At 48.5% G+C, this 14946-nt stretch overlaps 1 protein-coding gene across 2 annotated transcripts in view; it reads right to left on the bottom strand.

Moving 5' to 3' along the window:
- Window positions 1-14946, bottom strand: part of LOC133345511 (neuronal-specific septin-3-like) — a 269744-nt gene that overhangs the window by 166872 nt on the left and 87926 nt on the right. For both annotated transcript variants that reach the window (XM_061556318.1, XM_061556307.1), the window contains exon 2: window positions 7219-9018. In XM_061556318.1, the coding sequence (XP_061412302.1) occupies window positions 7219-9018 (1800 nt within the window). The remainder of the gene's footprint in view (window positions 1-7218; window positions 9019-14946) is intronic.

Below are 14946 nucleotides of genomic sequence, written 5' to 3' on the forward strand. Positions count from 1 at the left end.
CATAAATGACGTCACGCAACTAGGGGGGGGGGGTCAGACATTTGTGACGATGTGTGACGAGGTTGGGGGGTGTTTGAGAAATGTGACGTCACATGAAAATGCGCAACTTTAAATAAATATAGACAACACGTTCTACTTAATTAAATTGACTTTTTAATAAATGTTTTCTCCTACAACATCAGCGCCACATTAAATACGCACTACAATGACAATAGTTTAAAGCGATTTGAAGCATGTTTTATTTTTGGGGGGGGGGGCAGAGCTTTGTGACGTCATATTTTAGGGGGGAGTCTGACTTTTTGTGACGCCGTGTGACGATGGGCGGGGGGGGTCAAAAATCGTCCAGAATCGCGTGACGTCATTTATGGACGGCCCCTTAGGTGGCCGGTCCCATTACCCCATCGTGTGCCGTGCAGGGCCTCAATAAGCGCTCGCGAACAGAACCGTCTCCTGTGGTCTCAATGAGCAAACGAGGTTATTTTTGTGCGGTCGCGCGCGCAGATGTTTGACAAGATTTTCTCAATTACCTGTTCCCAAGCGGATGTTGCTTCTTAAGCAATCAGACAACTAATAGCAGCATTCCGTGTTGCATTCTTTGCCATGTTACAGCCCAGATCCCAACGGCATCGGCCGCAGGAATGAATAATCCAGCCCAGAGTTTGACTGGGACCAGGTGTAGTAAGTGCATGCACGAGTTGTTGTTTTTTGAATAAGCTGTCAAAGAAGGGCACGCTTGCCTAAGCCCTGGATTTTAAAAACAATAGCAAGATTTCAACTCATATGACTCCCAGATTTGAAGCTTTCGTGACTGCAAGGATTCATATTTTTAGGTTTTTTCGGTAAAGTCACGTAGGTAAAACATTAAAATCAATAAAAGTAAAATAAAATAAAAAAATCACGACGTTTCGGAGGCAACACAAGCTTCCGTCTTCAGGTGGAACCGTCACAGCCACGACAGCTGTATCAAGTAATTTGAATGTTTTACCTACGTGACTTTACCGAAAAAAAACCTAAGAATATCATATGACTCCCCATTCGATGCGTATATAGCAGCGTATTTTACGCGCGCACGTAATAAGCGTTGTCCTTCCCCCGCTCGTCCCATTAGCGCGGTTAGCTAGGTACGGTGCACAAGACGTTCAACACACACGCTTTAATCGCCATTTGTCAATCCACAATTCGATGAAGGGCTTGCCCACACCGTGTCCGGGCATGGGGGTTTGTTTTGAACATACTTCCCCACGCGGGTCTGATGAAGGCGAGTACGCAGGACGGGTTAGGGATATCCGCCGCGCGTCAGTGATAGCCGTGGCCGGGGGGGAAGTGAACTCGGATGAACCGGGGTTTATCGTGCAGCGAGCAGAACCACTGCGGCGAGCCACTCCACGTTCGAAAGACGACTCTCGTTTGCTGACCACTTTCTTCACCAATATATGAATTCCGTCGATTAAAAAAAAAATATATAACACAATCAATAGACTCTTACCAAATAAGGTGAGAAAAGAGTACTTCTTGCAACGAACAGTATTCTTTGCCTAACGCTGTTTTTTTAATAAAAAAAAAAGTAACTTTATGCATGCATCAGCATTTTTTTGCAAACGTAAAAAAAAACATAACTATAATGTTTGCTTTGCATGCCTTAACGTCACGGCACATTAATACGTTCTCAAAAACACTCCCCCTTCCTTTTCTTTTCGCCAATCTTTTTTTTTCGCCAGGCCGCCCTTGAAATGAAACCACTCTGATTGCCGCAGCAGCGCGTGACAGTTGCATACATTACTGCCACCCTGCGCCCTATACTTTGCATTCCAAGTGTGATTAAGTGGGAGTTGTAAATCAAGCACATGATATGATTACAGAGCATTGCCCATCTTTAACTGGTGGTCCCGAATCAGTGGTATCAATTTACACATTCCATTGGTAAGCAGATGCCAGACACTTGAGTCACTCCACAGGCGAACCAGAGGACGTTATCTGCGAAAGTAAAAAGTCCCAAATCACCCCTGTAACATGAATGATGCGATCCAAATTCGGTGTCTGGCTTCACGGGACAGCGCTCGATTTGGAGCCTACCATTGCGGCAGAGGGGTGATTGAGATCTTTACGAATTTGTAGCCAGCGTCCGATTTGTAGCAAAAAGTATCCAATGGGGCTTCTAGTGGGGAGTTTGTGCGTTGAGCCTCCACAGAATGGAAAATCGTAAATCATGAAATTAACTGCACGGAGCGCGCTTGGCTTTTCTCGGAAACCACGAGGCATTCTGGGAAACGCAGACCACTCATCGTCTGTCTCCGCAGAATTATGAACGGCACTCTATATGGGCCAACTCGGATGTGTATTAATCGCTTGTTCGATCATTCACGCACTCAACAAATATCTATGCATCGACGGGAGTACATTCATTCATCATCCACTGACATCCAAACGTATCTCTCGATCTATATTCCCAATCAAAATCAATGCCATCCTAATGATCATAATTATAACTGGACAGCAACACTACGGATGAATTATCGTAACTATTATAGCGTTTTTGCGAGTACACTCGGGCAACGTGGACGTAGCCGGGAGCCCGTGCCGCGATATCTCATGGCAAAACAGCTTTGCGACCTTCTACCAACGAGGGCATTTCCACGCACTAATTGGGTGGAAAGGTGACAAATTCCAGCGCGTGAATCGAGCCAATGGTGTTTCGTCTTTCAAGACGCGACTCGAACGCAATCAAATAACTGCTCCATGCTCTTTGGTTCTTTCGGTAAAGTCACGAAGGTATAAAATAAAATAAATTAAATCACGACGTTTGGATTGCAACACAAGCAATCATCATTAGGTGGGAAAATCACAGCAAAATTTTTTTTGCTGAAGTGGAAAAATGTTCTTGCTGTGATTTTCCACCTGATGACGATTGCTTGTGTTGCAATCAAAACGTCGTGATTTTATATATGTTATTTTATACCTACGTGACTTTACCGAAAGAACCAAAGGGTATGGATCCCTGCAGTCACGAAAACTTCTAATCTAGATTGATAACTGCTCTATTTACAACCAAAGAGAGCCCATCTGTCAACAAGTTTTGCTGAAGTGGCGGGGGTGGGGGGCACATTTTTGAACTCCGATGACACCCTGGTGCCCTTATTCATATATCAAACAAACACATCTCGCATTCATCTTCTTCCGATGATACATCGTTCCTAGCATTTCCGGCGGTGGGCGGAGGAGTGGCACAATAGTTGTCGCACCGCGAGCTTGACTGCCGGTGCCAAGCGCCCTCCGAGATCATCCTAGCCAAGACCATCTTTGCAGAAACCCGCAACAGAGTGGCATGGCAAAGTGAGCCCAAACAGTCCCTACGACCGACGTGGCGAAGGGGATGCCCTCGTCCAGCAGCGAGTTCAGAAACGGGCGCAAACCGTAACAACCGCTCATTCTCAAGCGCTACCTTCACCGTAAACGGTAAATTGCCCTCGCAGCTCTGATATTCTCGCAAACTGCAGCAATCCGTACCGTCGCCAAACGCGGTACATTATCGTAGACCCACCAGTGCGTTGAATCAAGTGGAAATAATAAAGAGCAACCACACCCATCATAGCCTTTGCGTTCCACCCCGAGATAAAAATCGATTACGTATCGCCATGCTCCAACACTCGCATTTACGTGCGGCGCGCATTCCTCCGTGGACAAAAACTATCCGCAGTCAACCCAAGATCAAGCGAAACTCTAACCACCTTTAAAGGAAATTATTTTACTTTGCCCTTAACCAGGTAGTGTAGTGTGTATCACACCTGCTAACTTTCATGCAGGTTGGCATGACCGCACAGGTGCTCATGCATACCTGCGTGTGTGCCAGATCTGTGGACATCGGGTTATTGGTGAAGTGCTGTGATCTCAAGAGGGCCTTCTAAATGTTGCCACTCAAGGTTTGTCAATCACTTAATAATAAATAATAATGCCCTGTATTTACCCAGGAAAGCCTCACCCAGTATCAGGAGGGTCTTGCATTGCATTGGGATGTTTGGCTAATTCCATCGATGAGTGTTGGGCTTATAAGAATAACCCAGAATACACAAAGCTCCACACAGACAGATTTAAGAAACCCTTTGCTGTGCTGTTATCTCCTGGCCACCTCACAGGCCAAGCCCTGCAACGCCGATCATTTATTGGCAGCCTCCCCATCCAATAACTAACCAGCTTAGCTTCTGCAATCTAAAGAAATTAAAGAGATAATGCCGCTACGTTTTCAGACAAAACGACTGCTTGGTCATGGGCGTCTGTTTAAGGCATTGCCCGATTAGAAATGCGAATTGCAATAACCAGTGCAGCTTGCCAACGTGATGTTCCCATTTTTAGGAGAATATTCCCAAGACGGATTTCCACTAACACAAATCTATTGTTTAAAGAGATGACATTCGACGATATACAGCCTCATTCGCGGCTTGGCGTTAATGCGGTTTCCTCTGATGCTTGGCAATAAAATGACTGGATCATCACTACTTTGTGCAAGTTTGTAGTTGTTCCCATATAAACAAAAGTTGGTGAAATGTACTGTTTTTGGCAGCATTCATTTTAGGTTTATTGCACTTCTGCACAATACAGACCCGCATTACCAAATTATCACAACGTTTAATTTATTTTGGTCACAAAACATGTCACCAAAGGCCAGCGTCTTAAAGCTCAAATGAGCACTAATTGGCAGTCATCTTCACTGGTGTCATGTCCACATTCCAATGGCAACGGCCAGTCTTTGTTTACATAAATTGCTGCGCTATTTATTTTTATTCTGTGATTTGTAATTCATGGTTCATACCCGCAAAGTGTTAAACTTGTCTTTTAATCTATATTCGGTTAAGGTGTTGCATAATTAATTGATACTGTAATGGATAAATTGGCAGGTGCCTGCAGATGCCAGGGCTTGCCAGGTGCCGTAGACATGGCGCTGGGAGATTAGAGTGCATGATGGGTTTTTTCCAGTTCTCCAGTTTTCACACACAAAGCTGATCACTCATTCATGATCATGGCAAAACAACTCAATGCAGAATTCTTCTTGTACAGGTCTTGAGATGCATTGAGGTTTTCCGTGATAAATAATGGGTGTTATTATCATTATTTGTAGAAGTGGTGGTAAGGTTTTCAGCGTAGAAAAGAGAGGAAAGGAGCGTTTTGTAAATGTTTCATTCATTTCGACAAAATGAATAAAGCACAAGCAGCAGGTATCCATGTGCAAGGTGACGGTAGATGTTTCTGGATGAATCAACAACAATCCTGAATTGAACATTAGTGTCCCACATGAATGTTCAATGTCGACTGTCAAATACGCAACCAAGCCTGCTTGCAATTTACCCAGATGTGTGGCATAAACAATAATAGGACAGAAAAGTCCACTTACACAAGTAGTGCTAATCACATACCTGCATTTCCCATGGGTATGCTGGATTCCTATTGATATGCAAATTCTTTTGTCAAGGCGCCCCCTTCCCCCCCCCCCCTCTTCCAACCCAGCTTAAATATATGCTCCAAGCACGTGTGCTGTTTTATTCAGACGCTGTCGCCTCGACAGACCTGGTTTCACCTGAGGACGGCTACTTGCGTTGTGGCCGAAACGTCGTGAGAATTATTTTATTATGTTTTATTTTTATTATTTTATTACTTCCCTTCTACGTGACTTTACCGAAAGAACCAAGAAGACAGAAAAGTTCGTTTGCGAAAAAACCCCAGAGAATTCCCAATCCAATCGGTGCAGCTGGAAGCTCGACACCAAGCGGTGGCTATCCCCCCCACCACTCCACTGCCCGCCTCCACACTCAAGTTTACGAGTCGCTCGTCATGGGTGGATCCACAAGAGAGGGAGAGACTACGCCAGGACTACTATCTCGATGGGAGGTGGCGTGAAGGCATGCTCCACGCACGGACTCCGCGGCAAACAATTCTTATGGCTCTAAAAGGTGTGACGGGCCATTGCGACGAGCTCTCGGCATTGCACGGACGTGTCCTTTTTTCGAGTTGTCCACGTCTCTTCGCGTTGATCCACCTTAAGCGTCCCGTTGTTGACTGCAATTTAACTTCACGAAAAAATGTATATATACAAAGTTAGATTTTTTTTTTGTCCAAAGTGGTAACCGTATCGGTGGTTTCTCGCGGGAGAGAAAAAAAATACGCGAAAGATACGATCGCGTTGTTTTTTGTTGAGGATCGTTTTAAATGCAGGTCTTTTAAACACACCTACATATTTTCAACTGACCCCTTCAAGTCCACGCATCAACGGAACGTATACTATAATACCCAGACAATCGTTTATATATTACAACAGCAAAAGCTTCATTGGTGAGGTAAAAGCCATGTTAAACGTACGCAGATATACGCACAGTATCCTTGTGCAGGAGTGGTAGACAGATGGTGCGGTGATTGGTGCTCTGCAGCTCGGGTTCTATTACCGGCCATGGCTATCATCATATCATCAGCGGCAATTCATCTCCGAACGAGTCCTAGGCATCAAAAATCTTTCACCAAAATCACCAAGTTCCGTGCGTACGCAGAATACGTATCGCGTGTCGTCAGTGAGGGAGCATTATGCTTGCTCTCGGGAATTCGTGAAGAAGAGGTAAATTGTCAAACAGATTTTGTTTTGTTTAGCAAAAGGGTGGAATTTTTATTTAAAAAAAACGTCAGCATCTGCTCACGAATGTATATTCTTGATAAGGGCGCTGGTAAAACCCATCATTGATAAAGGCCCTGGTAAAACCCATACTTGATCATTTCCCAAGTAAAACCAATCATTGATAAAGACCCCCAAGTAAAACTCACATGGTGTAGCAAACTCAAAAAAAATTCTCAAAAAAATTTCTCAGATACTTGTCAATATCCCATCTCTGAATACACAAAAACAGAGATCCTACATGAAGGCTTTTCAGGCTGTGAGGGGCACAAGTCCTGTTAGCAAGCACAACACACGAGAGTTCCACACCCAGCCATCTTCGTCTTTCCAGTGCTGATGTTTACACACCACACCAGGTACTAATTTAAGGCTGAGTCGACCTAGGCAAGGCCGAGGACCCGTTCAGAACAAGTGTCACCGACGTTAGCCACGGCCAACGCGCGGACTCAGGTCGCCGGGTTTGTGTGGAAGTGTGGTAACAAATCCACTACCGCTGGAAACACACGCACACAGGCACAAACAAATACGTGTTTCCGTTACCACACCGTCAGGTAGTTAAGAGATCGTACCTCCTGGACTTGCCATCCTCGCTTCAGACACCCGTGCAGCCACCACTGGGTGCTCCTGCTGCTGCTGCTGCTTCTGCAGCTGCTGCTTCTGGAACTGCTGCTGCTGCTGCTGCATCAGCTGCTGCTGCTGTTGCTGCTGTTGCTGCTGCTGCATCAGTTGTTGCTGTTGTTGTTGTTGCTGCTGCTGCAGTTGCATCAGCTGCTGCTGCTTCTGAAACTGCTGCTGTTGCTGCTGCTGCCGGTGCTGCTGCAGCTGCTGCTGCTGACTGCGCTCCACCTGAGGCCTCGGAGATGATTGCTCCTTGAAGGGCAGCTGTGACGATGGCGGCGGTGTCACCGCCGCCGCTTGCGACCCGTGGACCGAGGTTGCCAGCGTCGCTGGCGCCAGCACCTCCCCGTCGACGTGGCCATGGTACGGCTTGAAGGCCTGCGGGGGTGCGGCGGCGGCGACGGCGGTGGCCACGGGGGCCATCGGCGGCGGGCCACGAGGGGCCTGCTTCTCCCCCCCACGTGGGACGGGGCTGGGGGCCGGGCTGCCGCCCTTGCCGTGGCTGTCGGCGCCGCTGGACGCGGAGCTGGAGCGCGACGCCGCGACGGAGACCGGCTCACCGGCGGACGGCGACGGCGAGAAGACGGGACTCCCCACGGGCTCAGCCGTGCCAGGCGCGGTGCTCCCCTCGGTCCCGACGGAGGAGATGGAGGCACGGCTGACGCTGGCGCCTGCGCCAAGGGAGCGTCCCACGCTTCCTGCGTAGCCCGGAGCCGCGCCGCTCAGATTCTGCTCGTCGTACGAGCTGGAGCTGGAGATGGACGAGGTGGAGCCGTTGGGGAATCGGTAGCGCGGGCTCACGGTGGGGCTCGCCTTGTGCGTGTAACCGCCGGGCCCGGTGACTTTGGCGGCAGGGGGGGCGGTGTTGAGCACGAGGCTGGTGCTCGCGACGTAGTCGGGGCTCTTGAGGGAGCTGGATCTGTAGAGCGAGCTCGAGCCGTCAGACGGCTTGACCCTGAAGCTCTGGGAAGCGCGAGGGACAGAAACGCCGCTGCCGCCTGATGCTGCGTTGAAGTTGCTTTCATAAGCCCTGGCGATAGGGGTGCTGCTGTACTCGGTTTGAGGCTTGTATCTGGAATGCGGCGACGGTTTGCCGGCGGAAATCACTCCTGGGCCGAAGGCAGAGCCGGAAGAGTGGGAGAGATCGGGGTTGTCGATTGAAATGGAGCTCTTAATGCCATTGCTGGGCCTGGTCCTGGATGCTAGGCCTGGACTCGGGACGACGGTGAAGCTCGCGGAAGCTCCGTTGCTCCTGCCGGCCGAATGCTGGAACGCGGGGCTCTGCACGAAAGGAGACGCGGGCTGGTGGTCGACGTTCGGAGCATCCACGTTGGACACGGAGCGCATTTTGGGCCGCGTGGCCGGACTCGGGCTGGAGGCGCCACCGCCGCTGCTGGTGCTTACGATGCTCACGGAGGCCTTGGGACTGGTGGCAGCGCTCAAGTGCACAGGCTCGCCCAGTGTGAAGCCGGAGCCATTGTAGGCCCTGGCCCGGGCGTTGGGAATGGGGCAGAAGCCGGCACCGAAGTCTGGGCTGGCCCTGGCGCCCGAGTTTGGCGTGTGGACGAGGCTCGTCACGTGCCGCGAGCCAAGAGGGCTGCTCAGCTCGGCACGCTTCGACTCCTGGAAGCTCGCGACGGCGGACTTTGGCTTCTCCTCAATCAGCAGGCCACCCCCGGGGCTGGACACCTCCATGGTCGCGCCGGACGGCAGTTGCTCTAAGTCATCGATCTCGAAGGACCGCTTCAGCGCTGGAGGCACGGAGAGAGAGAGAGAGAAACAGGGAGAGGGAGAGAGGGGCAGAGGGGAGTGGGAGCAGATGTTTCCTGTGAGTCGCATTGTACTGTTACGGGAAGCTCGGCACAACCGCTACGCGGCTATAACAATCACAGAGCATTCACGGCAGATTATTGGCACTCGAAGCAGCGGCCTGAGTCATATTACTTCCACATGACCATTACTTGGTGCAGACTCAAAAATTCACGCGGAAAGTCATTATATTCGGAGGGGGTTTTTTTTTTCTTCTTCTTCTTATTTTACAATTGTATAAATATCCGCCCGTCAATATGCAGGGTGTCCCACACATGCATCGTTCGTCGTTGAGGAATCTACAGCTTTGAACGGCGGTTTCAGTTGTGTCGGTCAAGTTCTGCCGGGCGGGTGGGAAAGTGTCGCCCATAGGAGCGCCACACTCCTCTGAACCTCCGCGCTCCAGCTGTGGTGTCGCGTTGACATTTGGGAAAAGTCCACCACGTGATCGCCAACAGCTCGGCGATGATCGTTTCAGATGCCCCTGCTGTGAGCTGTTCAGATTTAAAAAGCACTTCGATATGTAAATTATCCGTTTCCAGTGTTTGCAATGATGCAGTGCAAACTGCTGTCTAATTGGAGTTTTTCAACCGCGAATAACTTTACGGACATAAAAAGTTATTTCCCGACAACTTAGCCTATGTTGTTCGTTTTTTTTGTTCGGTTTAAAGTAAGTGTTACTGATAAATGAGGTAGGTTTTTATTATTTGTGATTGTGAACCGCTGCCAACACCGGCTCCTAATGGTTTTTTTTTGGAACTTAATTAATGTATCTTCAACATCGGTCAGCATGAATGGCTACAGATTAATCAACAATGAAAGAAACTAATTAATACACAAACATGCTCAACCGTGCAAACATCAAACCATGATCGTCCATTGGAGAGACCAACCCCTGCCATGACAATGTAGAATTTCCACCACTCGCTCAGGGCTCAGTGTTGGGCCCCATAATTTATCCGAATCTTGGAGGCACTTTGACTCCTGGCTCACGTTACCAGATGCGCCACTCGGCGGCTTTCATTCACTTTTCACGTAAAATGATTCTTCAACCGGCGGCTCCCAGGTTTGCGGGAAAGTCTGTGAATTGTATCATGTGAGCATAACGCTACTTAATGCTGAACCAAGACATTGCTTATCCTGAAAGAGTGAGCCCTGTGACACCCCTCTGTGCTGGAGTTGACCGCAGACATGTGAACTACGCACAAAGAATAGAAGAGAAAAAAAAACATTCTGGATCCACTTATGCACACTGAGAAAATATAAAGAAATAAAAACCATTTTGTCCCCAACGTGGTTATTACACATGCTCGCCTGTGGGAGTACGAACCCATCGGAGCCATTGGAGTGTAACAGTGTTGCACGTTGCTTTCTTCAAGGCAGTCCGTGCCAACTCAAAGTCCGGTCAGCCGTCACAATCTGCGCTTTCCATAACATTTTGTCAGTGGCAGCCACGCCTTCCGTGTCAGCTTTTTTTCTGAATATGGCGCGTTAAAAATTTCGGGTCGATTGATGAAAGTCGATTCGGAGCATCTTCCTGATCAAGCGGGAAATGGAGGTGGCACTCATCTCCACGGTTGGGAGGCCCCCCTCAGCGAGCAGTGGAAATTCTGAAATTTCGCATTCTAATAAAAACTATGACTTTAAAATAGCAATTTTTATTTGACCAGGTAAGGCCCACTGAGCTAATGTAGTTCATTTTTCAGAAGCGACCCGGCCACAAATGATAGCTCAACGAAGTGGCTTATCACGTGGAAATGTATAACAGCTAAATACTCTAAACACGTGATATTGATTCTAAATATGAAGGGAAAAACCGGAGGACCCGGAGAAACATCCACACGGCCACGGGGAGAACAATTCCAAATATACAGCAGGCATTCATTTTCTTGGTTCTTTCGGTAAAGTCACGTAGATGGGAAGTAATAAAATAATAAAAACAAAACATAATAAAATAATTCTCACGACGTTTCGGTCACAACACAAGCAGCCGTCCTCAGGTGAAGAATGAAACACCACCAAGCTTGGAGCGTATATTTAAGCTGGTTTGGAGGGGGGGAGGTGGGAAGAAGAGCGCCTTGACAAAATAATTTGCATATCAAGGTGCTCTTCTTCCCACCTCCCCCCCCCGCTCCAAACCAGCTTAAATATACGCTCCAAGCTTGGTGGCGTTACATTCTTCACCTGAGGACGGCTGCTTGCGTTGTGGCCGAAACGTCGTGAGAATTATTTTATTATGTTTTATTTTTATTATTTTATTACTTCCCTTCTACGTGACTTTAACGAAAGAACCAACAAGATGAATCCCTGCAGTCACGAAAGCTTTAAATCGAAATATACAGCAGGCATCAGGGTCGGGATCGAACCCACGACCTCTTGCATACCAAGTGAGGCAGTTAACATCTCGCCACCGTGTAATTTTCTGATGGATTGGGTCAGACTATGGCGAGGCCAATTACTGGTAACTACACATAAAGTGGACATCGTGTTAAACAAAGCCTGGAGGGGTGGCACGTGGAGCCAGCGCTCGACCAGGATTTGAACTCACGACTAAAGTGCCACTCGCCAGATATCCAATTGGCTGGCGACTGAGGCTCGGGTGGATGCTTGAAAAATTCAAACGGATATGTGAATGTCGAGAGAAACATGGTTGGTTGGTTGGTTGATTGATCGGAGCAGATACGTGATGGGCATATATACTACCATTGGTGACGGGTCATTTGCAGACGCAAGATTGGGAGTGACGTGTTGAGATAAATGTGTTTATTTACTTTTTTCATCTTCTTTACCCCGCGACAAACAAAATAATGTTTTGAACCTGGTGAAAGTCCACCGTTATTGTGATGTGTTGAATTGTATCAATGCGTGTCCATTGACCCAGTGGCGAGCATGCTGATAACCAAGCTTCCCGTACAATATTGAAGATGCTAGAGTGCAACGATTGACCCATCGATATAATTAAGCTCAAGATAAATCGACGAGTGACCCTGCCAGCCAAAGAGAGACCACTAAATTCACTTCAGTGGTTAATAAATACATCGATTGTTGAGTAGATGACCCTGACCCCGAGTTGGAGAAATGCATTGAATCATGACGTGGATTATAACACCATTATGGTGAAGTATGGTCAAACAACTCACGGGGAAGACTTCACACAGTAGGGGAGATTGACAAAGAGCAGTGCCTTATTAAATATCAATACACACATACCGCTAAACAGAGCCATTGTGAAACGTCATCACAAACTCCTATGCAATGATGGAACCGGTGTGTTCAAGTATTTAAACCCCAACTACACTCATGAGATCCAGAACGCCACCACTGCTTCACAGTAGCGCGCGTTAAGCATTCAGATCAGGGCAGAGGTCGCAACCGGGTACCCGATACCCGTACCCTACCCGATACCCAGCTACCCGTACTCGGCCGGGTACGGGTACCCGATTGCGACCCTGGTGCGGCCGAGTACGGTTACTGGTTAGGCCGTGAGTCACTGGTGAGTAACCGTTTGTCACTCATTTCCAAACGTCTTGTCTCTTCTCACAATTCAAGTTCCTAGAATCAACCCACCCGCGCCTGCAACATGGCTTCATCCCAGAGGTCGCAATCAGGTACCCGATACCCGTTTTCTACCCGTACCCGGCCGGGTACGGGTAGGGTACGGGTAGGGTACGGGTAGGGTACGGGTACCCGGCCGGGTACGGGTAGGGTATGGGTACGGGTACCCGTTTGCAACCCTGGTGTGGCCGGGTACGGGTACGGGTAAGGAATCAAACCCGTTTGCGACCTCTGGATCAGGGTCCCTCCCTGAAGCAGTCATTCCCGTGCCAACTTGGCACCGTTTCACTGGATGCCCTGTTAGTTACCAAAACCTCAAAAAGGTCATCGCTTCCTCGGGTTAAAAAAGCCCCTAAACAATCGTGCGTGAGGTAAAAAAAAATTGTTTAAAGCGCACACACACACACTTTGTTTTCATAGCCTTGCCCCGATAAAGGTCACCCGTGGGACACATTTTCCTTGCCAACTCCGTCGTGGCATAACAAACCATTTGAATGTGTCCGTGGTAATACAGATTTCATTTACTTCCCATTGTGTTATTATCTCACATCTTTGCGTGTGGACGATGTGCCTAACGACACGAGGCGACGGGACGTGGTTATGTACCCCGCGTACCCCCGTGGTTTGTTGTCGCTTGCTGTTCTTTTTTTTCCAAAGAGTGACAATTTCAAAATCCAACGTAATCTCTCCTGCTGTAATGACACTGTCAAGTCAAACGTGCCATCTGCTAGTTTGGCGTGAACGTGGGGAGAAGGGGGGGGGGAGCCCATCGCATTGTTTGTAAGAAGAGGGCCATTGTGCCCCATTATCATGGAAACAAATTTGGAGAACTGCCCCCATAACTACTAAATTATCAGGGTGTCCATTTCTGAATGCGTTTCTGCGGAGTTATATGGCCCTGCGTTGTGGGCAGGAATGTTCCCCTCCGCAACAAAGGGACTGCAGAGCAATACTCGGCACGCATGGCGGCGATGACCGTGCCAATCGTGGCTTTCCGGCGAGTTTTGCCGTTGTGCCGCGCGATGCTCGGCGCAAGTGGCCGGCGTTCCGCTCCGCGACGCCGAGGCAATGTCCCGGCACGTGGAGCGAAACGTTCGTCGTCATGCCAAGCAGTACCACGCGAGGTGTAAATTGCTGTACTATTATCATCGACAACAACACGCAATGCGGCCTAAAAACGGATCGGAGAGTTGTACTGCACAGCACGATCACGGAAACATGCGCCACCGTGGCTGTTTGGGCTTAGTTTGTCAAGAGTTAAACCGTGGGCAAATCCAGAAGCTTTAAGCATTCACAAAGTCGCAGTGATTTACTATCATTCCAGAGGTGTGAGTCACGGGGCTCAGTGCGTCTCACCCCAGTCGAGGAGCTCATGACGGAACAACATACACAGATACAACCCCTGCAGCCTTTTCATTCAATCTGCTTTTACGGGGGTTGGGTCAGCTATGTGGTGAGAGAAATAACGACTTGGCTTGAGAACAACCACCTCTTGACACCCTCCCCACCCCCACAACCACCTCAGCCACCCCCCTCCCACCTCATCCCACTTGCAAAAGGAAAAAAAAATATTGTTGACCTTTCCCCTGGGAGGGCTTCAGACCCAGGATCTCCAGAAGGTATCACTACATTATCCTGCCACAGAGCATAATAGTCACGTGGGCCACCCAACCTCGGCACAGTAGAATATTTGTCAAAGCGTAGGATTCCTTTTGCAGCGGCGGTCGATGTAAGAAAAAAAGTCCCTCACTTGAGGCATGTCACTTTGCAAATAACCTGGCATGCTACGCCGTGACCTGTGTTTAAGTGTGCACGGTACAAAATTGCACTGCCACGGAGCATTCGCCACATGGGCCACCCAAATATGCCATTGTAAGTTATTGGCAAGAGCAAACGAGTCCATCATCAACAGCAGGTGATTTAAGTACAGCGAGCCCACTTTGGGTATGTCGCCTGCAAATGCCCTGGTATGCTCTTTCTCGCGACCTAGAAATGACCCTGTGCGTATGTATGAAGTTCTTTTGGACCTTAACGTAGCCAACCTGGGCGACCAAACTACAGCACGGTTAAGTTATCAGCGGCAAACGATTAAATATTTAGCAGAGGTCGATCCAACTTTAGCGATGCAGATTCACAATGCGTTGTTGTGGAGCATTACGGTTCATTTTAGTTTACGCTCTGTTTGTCCAAAACCAAATGACTATATTTTTCAGTCCATAAGCTGCTTGGCTTTCCAGACCAATTGGTGTTACTGGGCCTCATCGGCAGAGTTAGGTTTTCATTAAAAACAAATGCTGCTGGATTAGCAGGGACGC

Source organism: Lethenteron reissneri, chromosome 3 (genome assembly GCF_015708825.2).
Source record: "Lethenteron reissneri isolate LAM-NWPU_2019-01 chromosome 3, ASM1570882v1, whole genome shotgun sequence".
NCBI lineage: Eukaryota > Metazoa > Chordata > Hyperoartia > Petromyzontiformes > Petromyzontidae > Lethenteron > Lethenteron reissneri.